At 27.0% G+C, this 19,749-nt stretch overlaps 3 protein-coding genes across 10 annotated transcripts in view; 2 read left to right on the top strand and 1 right to left on the bottom strand.

Annotated features, from left to right (window-relative positions):
* Positions 1 to 18: 18 nt before the first annotated feature.
* LOC122710828 (cytoplasmic polyadenylation element-binding protein 1) lies at positions 19 to 8,158 on the top strand. Of its 2 annotated transcripts, none has more exons than XM_043928975.1 (12): positions 19 to 203; positions 2,062 to 2,338; positions 2,902 to 3,041; positions 4,796 to 5,055; positions 5,142 to 5,268; positions 5,344 to 5,710; positions 5,785 to 6,017; positions 6,087 to 6,179; positions 6,288 to 6,453; positions 6,511 to 6,638; positions 6,725 to 6,805; positions 6,868 to 8,158. In XM_043928975.1, the coding sequence occupies exons 1-12, from the start codon at positions 183 to 185 to the stop codon at positions 7,030 to 7,032; spliced, it is 2,058 nt and encodes a 685-aa protein (XP_043784910.1). In that variant the 5' UTR covers positions 19 to 182; the 3' UTR covers positions 7,033 to 8,158. The 2 variants fall into 2 exon arrangements, with proteins under 2 accessions (XP_043784910.1, XP_043784909.1); XM_043928974.1 differs by lacking the exon at positions 19 to 203 and adding an exon at positions 1,380 to 1,428.
* Positions 8,159 to 10,067: 1,909 nt separating this feature from the next.
* On the bottom strand, positions 10,068 to 11,166 carry LOC122710844 (peroxisomal membrane protein 11C). The gene is made up of 4 exons (XM_043928996.1): positions 10,899 to 11,166; positions 10,574 to 10,752; positions 10,439 to 10,504; positions 10,068 to 10,361 (listed from the first exon to the last, which is right to left on the bottom strand). Exons 1-4 carry the CDS (start codon positions 11,127 to 11,129, stop codon positions 10,145 to 10,147), a joined length of 693 nt encoding a protein of 230 aa, XP_043784931.1. The 5' UTR covers positions 11,130 to 11,166; the 3' UTR covers positions 10,068 to 10,144.
* Positions 11,167 to 12,394: 1,228 nt separating this feature from the next.
* LOC122710855 (protein lap4) overlaps positions 12,395 to 19,749 on the top strand; it is a 47,489-nt gene continuing 40,134 nt past the window's right edge. For 5 of the 7 annotated variants that reach the window (XR_006346003.1, XM_043929019.1, XM_043929021.1 and 2 more), the window contains exons 1-2: positions 12,395 to 13,958; positions 14,265 to 14,382. Coding sequence is in view for 6 of the 7 variants with exons in the window: in XM_043929019.1 (XP_043784954.1) it covers positions 13,797 to 13,958; positions 14,265 to 14,382 (280 nt within the window). In the remaining variant the exon portion in view is untranslated. The remainder of the gene's footprint in view (positions 13,959 to 14,264; positions 14,383 to 19,749) is intronic. The other 2 variants (XM_043929018.1, XM_043929017.1) reach the window with 2 other exon arrangements.

Below are 19,749 nucleotides of genomic sequence, written 5' to 3'. Positions count from 1 at the left end.
TTATAAATTGAAAAAATTGCTTGAACATATATATATATGTATATGTGTATACATATATATATATATATATATTAATTAAGCTTATAATTGATTAAATCACATTACGAGTCATCACGTTGAATTGGTGGAGAACAGCAATCGGAACAATTGAAAAATTCGTCAAGGCTTAATCAAAGATCGACATGCTTACATTAATGCAATTGGTAAGTCGTTATCCCTCCATAAAAATTCTGTATTCTTCTTTCCTATTGTTTAATATTTTTTTCTCAATGTTTCGATATAAATATTATACTTTATTTTTCTATAAACCTTATTTTTGACTTTTCATTGGTCGATTGGTAACCTACTTTACAATTTCGCTAGTGCTATGATGTCGCTTCAAATAGAAAATTTACTATGTAAATCATGCCGGTATACAGCAATAATTATAACGTAGAAACTACAATGTAAAATCGAAATCGAAAGAATGTCCTGCGTCCTCACTTGTAAACAAACATACGAATCGTACGTTGAGCCGCAACGCGTCTGAGCCGTCCACGTGCAAAACACGTTGCGTTTCATAAGCTGATAGCCATGCCTTTTATCTATATTGCGCTGCCTTTAGCCCTTCATTAATCAATTTAAAAATATTAAATGAAGACAAAAAAGAATTTTTTATAATTTGTTACAAAAATTGTCTGATATCCTTATTTGATATCATTTCTAAATTTTATAGAAATGTATACGATACTATTTGCAAACATAATATACAGATTATTATTATGATTATAAAACAAAATGTACATCTGAGAATAGTCGTATTAATGAATTAAAAATGTAATAAATTAAATAAGCCATGATTTTTGTACAATAGTATAAATAAATAATGGCATTTATTATTACACTCCATAAATTTTTTTTTATTTTTATGTTAAAATTCTATTTTTTCTAATATTTCTATTTCATTTTTTGATTCATGATATAATTTCAAGATTGAAATTTCATAAAGACTAGATTCACCTATTTTTGCTACATATATAAAGTATTGTATTTCCAGCATATTTCGATGTTTCCGAACTATCGATATCAGTGCAACCCTCGAATAATTCGATAAGTCAACGGGTTATAAAACTTTAAAAATTTTAAAAGTGTTATTATTTTGTCTGATGTAATTCGAAATAATGATCATTTGCATGGATTATAAGCGTCCTTAGGTTTTGTGCGACTTTGAACTTGATAGCATTGAATTCTACGAAGTTTGGAATTCTCTTGTTGAACCTTTAGAATGCCTCAATATCTTCCCCGACCCTGCAAAACTTTTTTTCCGAATTCCACGAACGCAAACTGGGAGTGGCGTCCTTCAGGCTCCTGTTTTCGTTATTCTGTACCGAAAGCTCGAAACACAGTTTGCTGATATCATTCGTAGCGATGACATCGAGGAATTCAGTGGTAGGTGATATATTAGATTTCACAATTTAAAAGAAATGTTTTACCGTTCGAAATTATTTAAATTGTTCGTAATTCTATTTTCTTAGGAATTGTACAAGTTCTGAAATTTCATCACTTTTACCGGAAATTGCGCAAGAAAATCGGTTAGCATAACAAACGAAGCAACGAACATGAATACTCGTTGATCATAATTATGCAAATTAAAAAGTCTATAAAAATTAAAAAATATATTCTCTATTTATAAAAAATAGAAAAATTAAAATAAATTTTCATAATTCTTTAACATATTTAAACACAATATAATTTACATAGATCAAATTAAACATTCCATGTAGCGTTCTTATAATGTCTACTTACACACGCGCTACTTAATTGCTATCGTAAAAATTAACCGCGTTATATTATTTTCTTATAATTATTTTCCTATCTCAAAAGAAAAAATAAATTGTAAAATAATTCAAACGTATCTCTGTGAAAAAAAAAATGGTGACAGTATTCCTCTATTATCACTTTGTAATATTATATCTTGTTACGTGATATGAATTTACTAAATGTGATCACATAATCAGAAACAAACTGTTTAAAGTTTTTGATTTGAAATATTCTAACGATTTGTTCTCTCATCTTCTACAGTTAGATTTGTCATGCGATGTCGATGGAGTGAAAATATCAGAAGTACCTGATTGGAACAATGAGAAATCACATAGTTTGCAACTGCAACAACGTGATAGAGAACAGTTGCATCGTGACAAATTACAACAACAACGCGATCGCGACAGTGAACGAGAGCATCTGCATCAATTGCAATACATTGGAAACTTGCTGTTGGATCCTCCGCCGTCGGCCAACCTTCAGGGATATTCACATGATGTGTCTTGTACACAATCCAACAAGAATAACAATATAGATGGTAAAAGATTCTTTTCTTTACTAATTTTTATATGATTTTATAATGTTTTATTTTAATTTTTAAATAAATTCAGAAAAATTATTAAACCTTTTGCTAAGATGGGTTGATAATTGAATATGATTAAGCTAATATGAATATAAAAATATTTTAATATTTTTTGATTCATTAATTTATTTACATTTGAATTTATCATAAATATAAAATCAATAATTTCTTATAACTAATAATTTGTTTTATATTGATTATTGATGAAAGGGTTAATTTATATTTGTTTTATAATTGTTATATATTTGCATATTTTATTTGTTTCCATATAGATTTAATTATTAATAGGATTTATATATATATTTTACGAATTACATTGTTTTTTCTTTTTCTTTTTTTTTTTTCATAACACTCGAGAAATGAAAAAATTTGTTCTAATTGCCTGCTAGGTCGTTTCAAAACTAACGAGCGTGCCCGTTCGTCGTTTGTCAATCGATAGTCCTTGCGGCGCTGTGTCGTATTTTTTCTGTGATTTTGTTTAAAACGGTAACATATTTTATATTTTTCCCTCACATCAGGAGACATGTCAATTTCGGATTTATTCGGACTTGGCTTACCTCGGGGATCGTTGATAAGCAGTCAATCAACAGCTGCGTCTCCTAGTTGTCGTAATTATCAGTATCAGGGTCGCAATCAGGGATCCTCTCAACATTATCAGGTAATATTTTTTTTTATTTTATATATTATGCATAAATTTTGCTTGACATGAATAATTTTAATCTCATTTAGATAAGATAGTTTTGTTATTTATGTCATAAAAGTTACTTTCAATAATTTATTCATAAATATAACTATACTTGTTATTTTTAATCTTTTTAAAAGAAAAATTTAACTGTATATAGCATAATAAAATAGAAATTGTTAAATTATTATTGCTTTTATTAAATTCGTCAAAAGCTAATTGATTTTTCATTTTATAATTGAAAGATTTGGAGTATTATTAATAAAATTTACTTTGACTTTAAAAATTTTAAAATGATATATCAGCAATAATTTAATGGCTTCCGTCATTATATTTTAATTAGTTCAATGTATAGAAATGCAAAGACTATTAAAGTATTTTCTTTCAATTTGAATGTCACATGTTAGATATGATAAAATTTCAAATAGAAGTAGGCAGTATTCTAAAACGTCTGCCTGCTGCCAATGCAATAACCGGAACAATGATTATCCTCATTGGAATGATTCCAACAACTCCTCAAACTTCCTTCTCCGTCGATCGCGTTGCTAATTTTTTGTACAATAGAGACTTTCTGGTTACCTGATATATTGATTTTCAATAAATTTTGTTACAATGAATCCCTAACATTAATTTAAGATAACATAATTTAGGATAATGCAAATAACGATAACGGATAGAGATAGTGGCAGCCATGTGGCGATAGAAATAAAGTTTTGTTTTGCTTATGAAATTTTTGATGCAATCAGAAAGAATCAAATTATAAAATACTATATTTAGCTAATATGTTATATAGGATGTAGAATAACAAGACATAATTTTTAAATTAAAATCTTGCAATATACTGAAGTTATTTATTAGTCTTATATATTCATTTTCATTATTATATTGCAAAATTATTGCAATTATAAAATTTCTATAACTTTTTTTTGAACATCTAATTATAAAACCTAAAAATAAATATTTGATATGAAAATATATCATGAATTTTTTCAAAATTTTTTGCATATAAATGTGCGAAAAATATTTAAAAATATTTAAAAATCTTATAATTATTTGTGCGAAAAATATTTAAAAATCTTATAATTATTTGTTGTTGAAATAATTGTAATATAAATTATAATATAAATTAATATAATATTTTCTATATAATATAAACTATAATATATTATTATAATTTATTTTATTAATAATTAAATAATATCATTCGTGGTCAAAAGAAGTAAAAGTAAGAAACTATGAAAGTCATGTCTTATCGAATAGTCACTTTAATGGACATTTTATCAGGCTCTTCTCGACGCCTTTAACGTTATTACCTTCACCATTTGCTGGATGCAATCTGTACATAAAGGACCAGCAGGACATCGAAATGCGCGTATTAGAGTCGACATATAATGCGTTGGGCAAAATAAATTACGCATTGCCGCGCGCGTTAGTACGACCCGGATTCCAGGGTAGCCAAGAATTTACAAGCTTGAGCCAAACGGGTCTATCACAATCTATTCTTTCTATTTTTACTTTTCTTTAGTTTCAACTTTTTTATAAACTTCTAATCATATACTTCGTTGTTCCTATTTTTTATATTGCAGCATAATATTGTAGCTTTTCTTTTAAAGAAATCGGAAATATTTAACTTCTTTTTATTTATAATTATAAAAAAATTATTTAAATATGAGAATTTTTTGAGAAATTGAGAAATTGATTAATTAACTGTTTTATGTTATTTAATATAGGGTGATGATAGGAACGGAATATGCTCGAATTCATCAATGTTAGATGTTCCAAGCTCTCCAAGTTCTATTACCACACCCGGCAGCCCTAGCACTCCTGGAAGTCTTTATTCGAACCCTTATTCATATTCATCTACGAATAGTAGTAATCAAACAGCATCATCGTTAAAAAGTCGAGGATCTTTGCAACATGTGGGTTCACCTTCATCGCCCATTCATTCTCCTTATTATGGGAGACCTATTCGTGGGTCACCACCTTACAGGTAACTTTTAAACCATTTTATGATTGTATGTAATATAACAAGATGATTATACTAATGCATAATTTGTTTTTTCTTTTCAATATCAGCGATTGTAGTAGTCCCACTTTCGAATATTCTCATGTGATGGGATGCAGTGGATCAAGATCAAATTCACCAGCGGACTCAGACACGAGTGGTATAAGTAGTGTGGATGGGTCTCTATCCGATATAATGGTATTTTTTTTAATTTATAAATATTAATTATATAAGTTCGTCAAAATTAGAGAAAAAAAAATTATTTCATTTTAGAACTGTTTATCGTTAAACTCATCATCACACGAATGTTACCCTCAGTCTCTGGGTTCGTTGATGTCACCAGAAGTGGATTTATGTACGAACAATAGAGCAGCCGCGTTCCAACGAATGGCAGTGAAAAAGTATTTATCTTCATCCCATCAAAATTCATCGTCGACGCATCATCATCACTCACATGGACATAATCGCAGTCATCACTACGGATCGAATCAAAATGGCAATTTTCTGAATTCCTTTCTATCACACGAGAAAAATTGTTGTACTACTGGAAATCATATGGCTTTAAATTCACCTCCTATAAATATTTTAGACCCACAAATGTCACTTGAACGTGTAGCACGTTTTCATCGAAGTGCTGCTGGTATAATTCACTTATTAAAATATGATACGCAATTAAAGAATATGCTAGCAATATTTAAAGAATTATTATTTCAGCACTTTGTGATCCAACATGTACTTGGAGCGGTATATTACCACAACGTACTCAAAGACCATCAGGTTATTCATCTAAAGTATTTCTTGGTGGTGTACCTTGGGATATTACAGAATCTCTTTTAATTGCTACTTTTAAGCAGTTTGGTCAAATAAGAGTAGAATGGCCCGGAAAGGATCAATCCGCTACACAGCCAAAGGGATATGTATATATTATATTTGAATCTGAAAAACAGGTAATTAAATATTTTTTATTCTTTTTAAATTTATTCTTTTGTAACGAGAAAGAATATATATTGTTTAAGGTAAGAACTTTGTTAGCATGTTGTACACATGATTTTACCAATGGTGGAAGTTGGTATTACAAAATATCGTCTAAACGTATGAAAGCAAAAGAGGTATGCATCATTTTTTAATTAATTAAATTACTTTATGAAATTTATTTTATTAAATTTAAATGTATTATTTCTTTATAACATTATAATTATAATACTTTTGTAATATAGGTACAAGTAATACCTTGGATTCTTGAAGACAGTAACTATGTAAAATCATCATCACAAAAACTTGATCCTCATAAAACAGTATTTGTGGGTGCTCTTCATGGTATGCTAACTGCTGCTGGTTTAGCAAAAATTATGGATGATCTATTTCGAGGCGTTATTTATGCAGGTAAAAAGCTATAGTATATCTCAATTGTTAAATGCATACTACTAAAATTAATTATAGGTATTGATACTGACAAACACAAATATCCAATTGGATCTGGTCGTGTTACATTTAGTACAAAACATTCATATATGAAAGCAATTTCAGCTGCTTTTATAGAGATAAAAACTGCCAAATTTACAAAAAAGGTTTGCACAATTTTATAAAATAAATATAATATATAAAAAAATTCTAGAAGAAAAAAATTAAATAAAATCTCTATTGTTATATATAGGTGCAAGTTGATCCGTATTTAGAAGATTCTATGTGTTCCGGATGCTCCGTACAACAAGGACCCTATTTTTGTCGTGAAGTGGTATGAAAAATATATCGTACTTTTAAATAAAAGATATCTTATTATTTTTATTTTGTTCCTAGGTGTGCTTCCGGTATTTCTGTCGCAGTTGCTGGCAATGGCAGCATTCGATGGAATCAATGTGGCACCATAAGCCTTTAATGCGTAATTCCAAAACAAATCAAGTTGTCGGATTATCACCAAATATAAATTCTTGGACCCGTGGAATGAATAATCCCACAATTTAAGTACAATTACTATTAATATACAATTGAGCTTCTCTTTCATGGTCACACATTCAATTTTTTTTGACTATTTGTTTTTGCACGGACGTTGTGCTAGCTGACTTATTGACAGGGTGCAAACTTAGTTTTTATCGCAGAGCTGCGGGCAGCTGGTTTGACGATATACTTTGAAATACCGGATATACCAGCTGATCGGCAAATGCAACGATTTGTTTATTATCGTTACTATCACGTACGTCCGCGGTATAGAGACTAATTAATAGATAAAAATCGTGTTTCATATAAAGTTCCTATTTCGAACGCGGCCACCACCACGTTCTCAACAAACAGTATTTTTATTTAGTATGTTTATTTAGGGACTGGTTCTCTTGTTAATCGTTTTATTCCGAAGAATATAATTGTGTCATTGAGTAACACATCACATTATATGATAATTATGCGTTACGAGTGTGCATTTACATTGAATTCGTGTGGGTCCAATTGTGGCTTTTATAGTGACAATAATTTTTATACGATAAAATGAGAAGCCACTCGATTGTTTAAAAAAATAAAAAAGAAAGAGAGGAGGACTAAGCTTATAATATTAAAAAAAAAAAAAAACCACAAAAATACAATACGCCGCTAAAGTAATCTATCGGCGAAATATTACGCTTAATCGTAAACTATTCGATGAGATTAGATTATTGTGGTATTCTAGCGGCAGGAGGAATTAATAATTTAATTATTATTATTTTTTTTGCGAAAAACGCATTTAATTTGAGTACTAATTAGAACCCAGGCTATATATCGATATTTGTCGATGATATTGCCCGTCGTTGTAGTTTTATGTTAGATTGTACAGTATAAGGGTATTGCCAATGGCCACTATAATCATAATTTATATTCTTAGTCAAAGCGGTAAGCCTTTGTGAGCTTTCGTTTAGAGGGACTGTTTAACTGTTGACGAAATGGAGAAGTACATGGTCTACGATTCTGGAGCGGATTGTAGTAAATTGATTCTGTTTTTATTTTTTGTTACGATATTATGTTATGTATTTTCTTTCAACAAGATTTCGTAATATTACTTCTAATCGCGTTTCTGATGTTTTGATATCATTTTGTTGAGTGAATTAAAAATCATATTTTTGCAGATAGACTTCCATTGTCGTTCCTCCTTTCTTGTTTCATTATTTTGTTCCTTTTCTTTATCGTTTGAGAAAATAATTTCTCTAAATGACCCTTCTGCCCTTTTCAAACTCCTGGCCTTAAGAATGTGTGCTTATGCAAACTGCTAGATATTAAATGTTATTATATCATGAAAATTTGATAAATAATATAAACAAAATCATAAGATAAAGATCAATTGATAGCAGAAATGATATTACATTATAATATTATTTTATATTTAATTTGTTTAACTTTGTTATTTATTTATAAATTAATTTAAATTATAGCATATTATTTAAACTGATATAATTATTGTTTGGTTAATAGTTGATTATCATATTCTGCTAAGTAATTATGAATATCCTCATTATTGAGAGAAAAAAAATTATAAAAAGTTAAAATAATTATAATAAACCATAAATCATAATAATCAATATCAATAGAAATAAAATTAAATTTTAATATTTGAAATTTGTGAAATTTGAAACTAAAAATTTGAAGTTATATTAAAAGTATAAACTGTTGCAATTTCTAATTTTTAGAAAATTCAAAACGGATATAGTATAAAAAGACATTATTGAAATACATTGTATATTTCACAATTAGTCTTTGTTGTCTATAGAAATTATGATTCATTTCATATTATATTAAAAGTAATTGTAGATCATACGTTGTTAATGGTAAATGTTCCAAGGTAGAAATATAAACTTAATTAAGATTTATAATTTAAAATTCATATAATCAACTGCAAGTTATATTACTATACTCTTTGAATTACTTACATATTGAAGGCAAGGATGAATTTATCATATTTCTCATATTTCTAAGTCATTAAAATTTCGCTTGGTTTAAGAAAGTGGAACAAATACAAAAAAAATATCGCGTTACATCAAATGCAATTATCAAACAACATGGTTATTATATATATAAGAAAATACTCCTATGAAGTGCTTTAATACAACATACAAGATAGTATATAATATATATATTATATTCTACAAAAGCTTCGAATATAATCATAAAGTTTTTAGTAAACAAACGATCAGTTTTTGCTAATGCCTAAGAATGGTTCTGAATAAACGAACGACAAAAACTCTTAGACTAAAAACTATCGAATTAACGGCCAAAAAATAAGCCGTCAGAAATTTTAAAGATGCTCTTTTATCGGAAATATTATCTTATTTACAAACTTTTAATAAGTCGTGCCTTTTAATATAATCTCCATAGATTTTATTCTAACGTGGAAAACACAAATTATTTTTAAATCATTGATAACCACGCGATACAGGGTGATCTATTATTAAAAAAACAAGACTGCTATTGGTACGCATAATGTCAAGCTTTCTTATCACTTTTAAGAGATTTAATCACTCGCGAGGCAATGATTACATCGTACCTTAGGTAGCAAAATATTTTTTTTATGTTCATAAAAGTGCCTCCTATTCTTTCACTTTTATTAATAATATAACGTATGTACATCTATAATTTATGGATATTGAAACTTGAGTAATTTGTAAAAACAATTCAATCAATAGTAAACTTATATAAGTACACTAATTAGCTTAAAATCAAATAAGCTTTTTCTTACAGAAAAATCAAAGAAAATCAATAATTTATATTGCTTTAGCTTTTTACGTATTACATATATCTTTGTTAAAACATACCTTGTAACACAAAATTGATATATTACAAACAATAAATAGTTCTTTATTATGTTAACATTATTGTACTTTGTAATATGAAAAATTATACTTTAAGTGATATGAAAAAAATTAAATAATTAAGATTTTTTTTTAATTATAATTTATTTTATGTTCATTACATAATATTTCTTATATAAATTGACTAAAATAAATAAGAAATATATTTAAAGTTATATTTAATAATATAATATTCTATTCTATATTTTATTCTTTAATATATAATATTTTGTAATTTCTATCATTTTTCATTCATTTTTTAATTATTATTAAAAATTTTTATGCTCTTCTTGTTTGTTGAAAGTTTGATATAAACCAATTAAAGATGATAAAGATCCAAGTACTCCAATATGCCAAGTTTTTAACTGCCCAGCCCATAATATACCAGATGGCAAATAACTAATTGCATAACTTATATCTAATATTAATCTTATACAAGTCAATAATTCATTCCATTTTTGTTTGTTTATTGTCTTCAAAGTTAATCTATTCAAATCAGAAAAAAAAATATAACATGTTATTAATCAAACTATAAATGTTTTTGTATTTATATTTAAATTTACCTTGTATTATAGTTAATTTCACTAAGATGAATTTTATAATTATTGAATTTAATTTTTCGCAAAGACCTAAAAACATACATGCAATAAAAATGTTCAAAGAAGAATAAAATATTTAATATTTTTTTTTTATCATACTTTAATAATGATAATTGCAGAGAAATTATCCAAAGCCATGTTGAAGCATTATCCCATATTTTGTTATTGATTTTAATTAATTTATGTTTACCTGCCCAAAAAATATGTTCTATTGGACAAAATATGATGTCTATTAAAATCTGTGTTAGCTCTGCATATCTTATCAACCAATCTGATTCCTATTAGATGATATAAAATTTATATATACCTGTTGAAAAATAGTAGAAATTTGTATATTACATAAATATATAAATAAAAATTGAACCATAAATTTGTCAAATATGATTTCTTATATTATAAATATTATTTATTTTAATATATATACCTCTTTTTTCCATTCATACTTCATAGCATAATGAATCATTGGTATATCATTTAATAATCTTAAAATCATTCTACATTCATTCATTTGATTACTAAATATTTTTAATTTTTTATTTGTTTCATTTGAAGATACACCTAATGTGGCAAATTTTGCCATATAAGATAATGTTTTTAAAAATTTATCTCTTCCTTGATATGTTTCCAAATATTCTGATATTAATGCAATATTCATTTTTATATAAATATATTTAAAAATATAGTAAACTATAATAAAAAAAAATAGATTAAATCACATGTTTATTAAATTATATTAATTTAATTGATTAATTGAATAAATATTAATTTAAAGATAAGTTTATAATATTTTTTTATGAAATCGATTATATAATACTTTAAATATATCCAAATTATAATATTAATTGTAAAAAAATGAAAATTTAACAAATACTACAAGTAAGTTTTCTTATATAAATATATACATATATATATATTAATTTATTAAAATAAACTATAAATTGTCTTACGATTGAATATACTAAATTATATTGTGAAAATAATTTTCAGTAAATCAAAATTATGATCTTTTTTTTTCTTTATTAAAAATGTTTTAATTTTTTAAATTTAACAAATTTATATGATAAATTTATATGAATATTAAAGTAAAACAAAATGAGTTTTTATTTTCCTATGTTTAAGAATGCTCTCTAGTTGTATTGTAAATATTAAGACATAAACAGTCGATAAAGAAGAACTTGTTTTTTTTATCATATAATTACTAAATATTTTATTTTGAAAAACTAATATTTAGAATTATATATATTTATATATATATATTTTTATTTTAATTGTTTTAAAAATATAATTTTGATTCTCTTTTTTTTTCTTTGTGTTCATAGAAAATTAATTTTATAAAAATAAAAAAATATTAAAACTAAATTTTTAATTGAATTTTAATAAAAATTAATATACACTTTTTCTAAATATTTATTCAAATATAATTTTTAATATTTTTTATTAAACAATTATATTTATTATATTTATTAAACAAATAATTATATTGATAGTTAACACAATAAAAGAATAGAATATATAATACTAGTAATATAATAATGAATAATAGAATGTATAATATTAGTAGCATATATATTATATTATATTATATGAGTTTAAAAAATATTTAGTAAGAAGTTATAAAAAACAGTCTTTTTTGTAATAATTAACTTTTACAAATAGTATAAAAATAAATATAATACAATAGTATAAAAAGTAGAATAAAAAGTATTTTATAAATTCTAATATATAAAATATTTTATTGCATTATTTTTTTAAAATAATATCTTTTTCATTTCATAAATTATTTATTTTTCAGATGTTTATTATTATTAAATTTAGAGTTTCTCTTCTATATATGCAGTAAGTCTATGTCGAGAAATATGGAGGGGGAATTGTCTTTTCAAAGCGTCGTGTGTTCGTTCACTGATTCGCTGTTGATTTCGAGCCACGATCCGTAAGGGTGTCTAAAGTCGAATCTGAAAGTGTATCTGACATGTATTTCATTTATTTTTCTTTCTTGTAAATTTTTTTAAGTTATTTTATTTATCAATATGTGTAAATAATAGCGTATAATGTAAAAAGCAATGCGATAATTTATATTCGATCAATTCGGTATTGTTTTAATGTGATTTAGTGGTGAAAAAAATATTGTGGTGTAATGGAAGGAAGAAAAAAGATAGTAGAAGGAAAAAGAAAAGGAGAAAGTGCATTTCGTTTTGGGCCTGCTAGTGGACTCATCATCAATAAGGCTATCTAGCAGGCCCGTGTCTTAAACTTTGGGATGTAGAAGCCAGATTAAGGGATATATTTATAAAGAAAAATAGTTAGGCATGTGTGCGAGAATTGTGTTTCAGTGTAAATCCCTCTGGTGGCGAGTGTAGAAGGGCCGTCACAGTACATCCTTAATCATAATTAACGATATTTCAATTATCGGGTTTAATTCTTTTCTTAAAAATGTTAATACAATATAAAATTAACAGTAAAATGTAAAACAAAAAAAAAATCAGTGTTTTATTATTTTTTTGAAATATGATGAATGTGTAACTAACTTAAATTAATTTGCGGCAAGCGTGTTTGTATTGAAGTAGTTGTGTAGTCTATTGTAGGCTGGTTAGAAATGCGACTGTGCATGTGTTATAAAATATTTAAACAATTGGTATAGTGGTCCATTGCTGTGATGAGTGTAGAATTTAGTGCAGTTGTACGATCAATAATTGAAAAAATAAACGAAATTTATAAAAAAATTAAATCAAAAGAAAATATATGAAATATATATATGAAATATCTTCTTAAAAGAAATAACATTTAGAATTTACTGTTAGAATAAATTCTAACAGTTACAGTCGCAAAAATTAAAACAAAAAAATAATCTGTCCAGAATAATAACAAATATCTAATATCCAATAATAAATATATATGTAGTTAAAAAGAGAATTAATTTCGCGGTTTAATAACTTAAAATATTTGAGTGGAGGGGGGTACTGTGGCAGTTTCCATATAGAAATTACTAGCTAGTAACTTCCGCTAGATAGCGCTGATGTGAGAAACTGTACGCTAACGAGTTTGCCAATCTTAGAAAAGAGATATATCCTGTGTGCTAGAGGAGACGCTCAGATTTTAGAGAGTCCTAGAAAAGAGTAGTCACGTTTGAAATCGGGTGTTGCAATATCATTGTTATAATTATTAACATTATTTTTAATAAATTTTTATTATCTTTTTTTTGTCATGTGATAGTGTATATATATTATTAACCTCTGCTTATGGGCGGCTAATCATATTATTTTGAGAGTACAAAGACACTAGAAAAGAGCGCTATTTACGAACACGCGCAAGCCGCCATAATACCATGTTCCGCTGCATTCCAATTTTTAAAGGATGTAACAGGCAGGTGGAATACATTGACAAGCGTCATTGCTCTCTGCCGTGCGTCCCCGATGATATTTTACGATACTCGAGAAGTTTGGAGGAGCTCCTACTAGACGCGAATCATATTCGTGATCTACCGAAGGTAAACAAATACTGCTACATGCCAACTTTCTGTCTTATAACCGTATATCTTTTTCTTTCTCTGCCCCTCCCTCCTATATCATTCCTCTCTCTCTCTCTCTCCCCCTTCTGTCTACCGCCCCCCCCTCTCTCTCTCTCTCTCTCTCTCTCTGTATCTCTCTTTTCCTATTGCTATTGTGTTCATGACGTATCATTCCATCACCTATAATGTAACTAAGAACGACATAGCTGATAATATTTTTATTCTAATTATTGCTTTTTTCTTTTATAAACACTTATTACAAATACTCATTTTTTTTCATTTCAGAATTTTTTTCGGCTACAGAAGTTACGAAAACTCGGTTTGAGTGACAATGAAATTCACCGTTTGCCTCCAGATATTCAGAATTTCGAAAATCTCGTGGAACTGGATGTATCCAGGAATGGTGAGTGATTTTTTTTATTATTATTCTGTTTTTAATCATTTTGCGGTTTTGTGGTTCAGGATTATGATAGAAAATTTGATTTTTATCGTTTCGACAGACGTGAATTTTTTAGATGCTTTTTTTTCTTCGTTTTTTCGATTATTTTCTTTTTCATATGGTTGATCAACAAGCAGATTCTATCCACAGCTTCGAATGAAACACGTGTATATGTGGACAATTGTCAATAAAAGAGTTGAATCGAAAGTGTAATAATGCGCGTACAAAGAGATTGAATAAAGAGAAGTAGATTTAAACGAAATGAACTATTAACAGAACTTCAATTTGGACGTTCGTTGCACATTTGAGTTAGATAAATTATGAAATATTAGTCGAGTATTATAATAATATAGCTTATGGATAAATTATTGTTAAGATAGTACTTTTTTTTTTACTTATAATCAACTATAATAATGTCGATATAATAATATAATAATATCGACCATAATAATGATAATCAATTGCTTTATATCATTATTATAAATTTTTCTTTTTAAAGTAATTTCAAATATTATTATTATAATTATATACAAAAAATTTATATTATCTTATAACGCAATATATTCTTCACAACAAGATGCAATTTTGATGAAAAAAGTAATGTCGATATAAGATTCTGCAATTGATGTAATATCAGTTTTGATCCTAATCAATTCTTTTCCTTTTCATTTTATTATCAATTCAATTTTAATATCAATTCAATTCATAAAGATAGAAAATAACGTTTCGTTTACTTTCTAACGACGATGCAAAGATTCATAGCTCGAAAGGCGCGTTGAAATGTTTTTTTACTCTCGTCTCGAAGTTGTTTCCCAAGAGGGAAGCCTTTCCTTTCTCGCTGTTCGCTAGATTTACTTACCGTTCCACTTCGGCATTTTTATGTTTACCTTATGCTTGTCTCTCACCACCCGCATATATATACAAGGAACTTCATTACTTTACACGCAACACACTAAGTAGAAGGAATGTAATCCGTAAAGTCGCGGATGCTTCGTTTTGCCTTTTCTTCTTCTATTCTTCTTCTCTTCTTGCCATTAAATACTTGGCAATTTGTAATTTAATGTTAGTTGTGCTTCATTGAATATTTTTTTCTCGGATCTGAACAACTCTTCTTAACAATTATTTTCTTCTTTCTGTAATTTAAACGTAAAAAAATAATATTGAAAGAATATATGAAAAATAATTTTTGATTTGATACAAAATATTTTATATTTTAAATTATATTTGATATATATATTATCTGATATAAGCCATTAGTTTTCAATAATTCATTTCTTCATATTTATTACATGTAAAATTAAATTTTTTATATCATTTCTTATCATATTTTATATATTGTATAGACATAATATAGAAATATGCTTATCATATTGTCATATATTCTAAATTGTGTTCATGATAAATATTAATTTATGTTTTAGAATAAATATATGTTTTAGAATAAATTAATGATTAAAAGATTAATTTGTTATATTAAAATGACTATATAAGCGGGTTTTTTTGAAAGATACATTATTAAATGATTTCTATCATAAACTTTCACTAATGAGGCCTATTGTTAAAATAGTTTACATAACTGATTAAAATTCATTAGACGTTTTGTTTTTTCTTTTTTTTTAAACTATTCGATTAATCTTATTTCATCTTGATTCAATTTTTTTAATCGATTTATTATATATATATAATTCTATATATCTAATTTTTAATTTCAAATGTATGTCCTTCATAGTTTCAATATTAATTAAAATATTCGATTTATTTCATTAATTTATTTAATTCATTAATCAATTCGAATAATATACAAGTATTAATAGGAAATGATAGGAATATTTAATGGTATAAATCAAGTCAACAGCATTTTTAACCGAAACGGTTGAATAATGAATCGAAAAAAAAAAAAAAGAAAAAAAAGCAGAAAAAATTTTTTTCGAACAATACTGAAGTGTATAATAAGCGACGGTATTGTACACGCTGTAAAATGAATTCTTTTGTTCGCAATGAAAGTCGAGAGTTGGACTTTCAGCCAAATAAAATGTTCTGCCAGTTTTGCGCCATATTCGATCTTCAACAGATTCTCAAAAACGAAATTCAAAGCAACTTTGTTGCTCATTTTTCTATGTCATAGGCTTTCTTCATTAATTCATTAATTCTTCATTAACTTCTTTTTGATTGACAGCCAATTGAATTTTATTCAATTGAACTTTAAAATTGTTTCTTTGTAAAAAGACAGAATATAATTGTCTTTTTTTTTTTTCGATGATCGATTGAAATTCCTAAAATTTTTATATTATTGATAATAAATTAATTAAATTGTAGTATTATCAATACAAATTTTCAATTCCTAAAATATTTAAAAAAAGAAAAGAAAAAGATTTCTCGAATATACGGAACAGATAAACAACTAAATAAAAGATATTTATTCAAATTTTCGGTAGATATCATATCGATCGATTGTTTATAAATGATTACCATTATATTAAATGAAAACAAGGGAGTAAACAAATTCTTGGAACTTCCTTTAATTATAATATTAAAATACATTAATAGATAATAATTGATATTTTGTAAAAAATTTTATAAATTAAACGTTGCATTGTCTCTTAATAGACAAATAACGAATAGGCCAATTAATTTTATCTATTCTCGAATTATTTTATATATTCAAAATATATAAAAGCATTTGCAAACGCAATATATTGTGAGAACTCTTTCAAAATCCAACCAAATCGATTGACTTTTTATCTTTTTTTCCAATAATTTATTCAACAAAGAATTTAATCGCTGTTAAAATAGTTGAGAGACTTATTGATCGGAATGACATTTTCCATTATTAGAAGGATTTGTTCATCGTTCTCGATCGGTCCCTCCTTGGTTGTCGATTGATGCCTTCCTCTTCAGGTTCAGGAGGATCGAGGAAATTATCGACTCGAGGAACAATAAAAGAATCGAGCCACGTACGAGCCAATAGGACATTTTTCTATCCCCTTTATTCCTTCTGTTCCTACCATGTTCTTTATCGAACGAATATTATGCCTGTCTTTTAAAGGATGCTCTTTTATCGTCAGCCATGACGAGTATAGATGAAAGATCTGTGTCGGTCAACGACATGTACTATTGCTTTCCATACGAGACCGGAACTGGCGTTCACCGAATATAGGCCATTCGAAGTTATTGTGTCTTCGATGAAGTACAGTTAATTCGATATCAGGTCACACACTAATTTTCACGAAATGTGATAAATTGGGTCTGCACCATGAGAACGATTCATGCATCGCTCGGCTAAGTGGGTCGATCTTTTGTGGGATTAGGCGGTTCCAGGATTGCACCGCGTGAGAATTAACACGAACACTGGCTCTGTTTCCTGGGAAAGAAAAGAGGCTTTACGTGGCATGATTTTAACGTCGGGGAAACAGCCAGGTGTTGAGTTGAAAGGTTTATATGCCGTGAATCGTTAGAAATTTGATTTTATTGTTTATTTTTTTTAAGACGATTTTAAACGATAGTCATTTTCTAACGTTCGTTTTTTTATAATCATTAATTTTTTTTATTATCAAAAAATAATATATTTCGTCGATATATTTCAATATTTTAAAAAATATTTCTATTTATAAAATAAGAGTAACGAGAAACATGTAAAATTTAGTTATATAAAATATAAAATATAAAATATTAGGGAAAAATTGGAAGTGAAATGTTGTTACTTGTTCTTATTATTATTTCTCATTCAGTATTTTTATTAGAGAACTTGGAAAATTTAATTATTTTTTCGTGATCTTAATAAATTTATGCTCGAAAGTTAACACTGAAGAAAAAGAAATTCTAAAATTAATTTTCGAAAATTCTGCTTGCCTTTGGATAAAAGAATTTTACAAAATTTTCAAGCAAAAGATGTGTTAATAGATCCAACCGTAAACTTAATTTTAAAAATATCTTGCAACATACAAATAACTTTTGAACAATTTTACGTCAATAGTTAAGTATGTTAAATGTACAGCAACTTAAGTATGCTTCTTTTAAAATCACTTCACCATGTTCTATTTTGTCGATCACATTCTTCCTGAATAGACAGGGCTGCTGAATAGCACCTGAAAGAATAGGGGTAGATGATGAGATCCGCCTGTCTTTTAAATTGATAATATCTTCTGCCTTAAGATTTGATATAAAGCTTAATGATTTTCATGTTGGAGTTATTTTTTTATTCTTTTTTTTTTTTAATATTTCTTCACATGCTCTTAAAATATATGAAAATTTAAAGAATCGTTGTCTGATTTACGTTTGTTTTATACAATGAGTTTAAGTTTGATGATGTATTGGGGGCTTCTGAAATATTGGACACCTGAATGAGCGATAAAGCTGTTTGAGAAGCTGATCCTCCAGTTATTTTGAGCTACGTATAGAGCTATCGATTGTACACGATTTGCTGTAACCTCGGGTTCGGCCCCCTTTATTTTATTTCAATATCGCGTGCCGAGCAATATGATTCTATATTTTCAACAAATAACTAAATAATACGAAAATACATGGATGGATCCGCGGATGACATGTATCGATCATAAAAATATGAATATATTGATTAAATTATCTATGCGCCGTACGGAATTGGTACTTCTGTGATCGTGTTTTACATTTTAATCCTTTAACGAATTTTGTTTGCTTTGATTGGCAAACTTAAGCGTAATTCTTTCTTGAATACGTATGTAGTGTACGTATTTCCTTATTCGTTCTTCTCGTAATTAAAATGAGAGTAAAAGTTATTTTATTATGTCTCATTCAAAAAGGAAATTTCTTAATATTTTAATATTCTCGTTAATATCCTGGAAAAGTAAATTGCAAGATGTATAATTCGTTAAAAAAAACAATCGAATAGTAAAAAGTTAAAATCTTTCACATTAAAGTATAGAATATCTTTTCTTTTCTTTTTTTTTTTTTTAGATAATTTTTATTTTTAAGAGATAACGATAGAGTTAAAAATGAAGATGAAATCGAAGAAATAAAAAATTAATAGAATATACGAATTAAAAATTATAATCATTTTTTAATCGAATCTTTCGTTCTTTCTACACAACAATATCATTATAATGCGCAAATCATCGATTTTATCCGAATATTTTCACGTCGAAACTCTGGTCAGGCTAGTTTTTGTCATGACAAAACAAGCTGTATTCTTCGAAAAATTATTTCCTGTTCCGTAGATTCTCTCGAAGGGACGTAGCCACGAGAGAATCATGGATGTGCGACGACTCATCATGGCATCGGCTATTTCCTGGTTCCAGTTAGTTTATTGTACCGGTACTGTGGCTCTAATAATGCTCACGATGACAGTGTACCGCA

This window comes from Apis laboriosa, unplaced genomic scaffold, assembly GCF_014066325.1.
Source record: "Apis laboriosa isolate Shangri-la unplaced genomic scaffold, ASM1406632v1 scaffold158_cov153, whole genome shotgun sequence".
NCBI lineage: Eukaryota > Metazoa > Arthropoda > Insecta > Hymenoptera > Apidae > Apis > Apis laboriosa.
Note: the sequence above shows the minus strand (reverse complement) of the source record. Positions and strands in the feature narration are given on the sequence as shown.

Coding starts and splice junctions, on each gene's coding strand:
- LOC122710828 (XM_043928975.1), top strand. CDS start 183: ATGCTTACATTAATGCAATTG. Junction 3,042..4,795: donor GATCCTCTCAACATTATCAG/GTAATATTTTTT, acceptor TATTTAATATAG/GGTGATGATAGGAACGGAAT. Junction 6,454..6,510: donor TCGAGGCGTTATTTATGCAG/GTAAAAAGCTAT, acceptor AATTAATTATAG/GTATTGATACTGACAAACAC.
- LOC122710844 (XM_043928996.1), bottom strand. CDS start 11,129: ATGAATATTGCATTAATATCAGAATATTTGGAAACATATCAAGGAAGA. Junction 10,753..10,898: donor AGTATGAATGGAAAAAAGAG/GTATATATATTA, acceptor ATCATCTAATAG/GAATCAGATTGGTTGATAAG. Junction 10,505..10,573: donor CTGCAATTATCATTATTAAA/GTATGATAAAAA, acceptor GTATGTTTTTAG/GTCTTTGCGAAAAATTAAAT.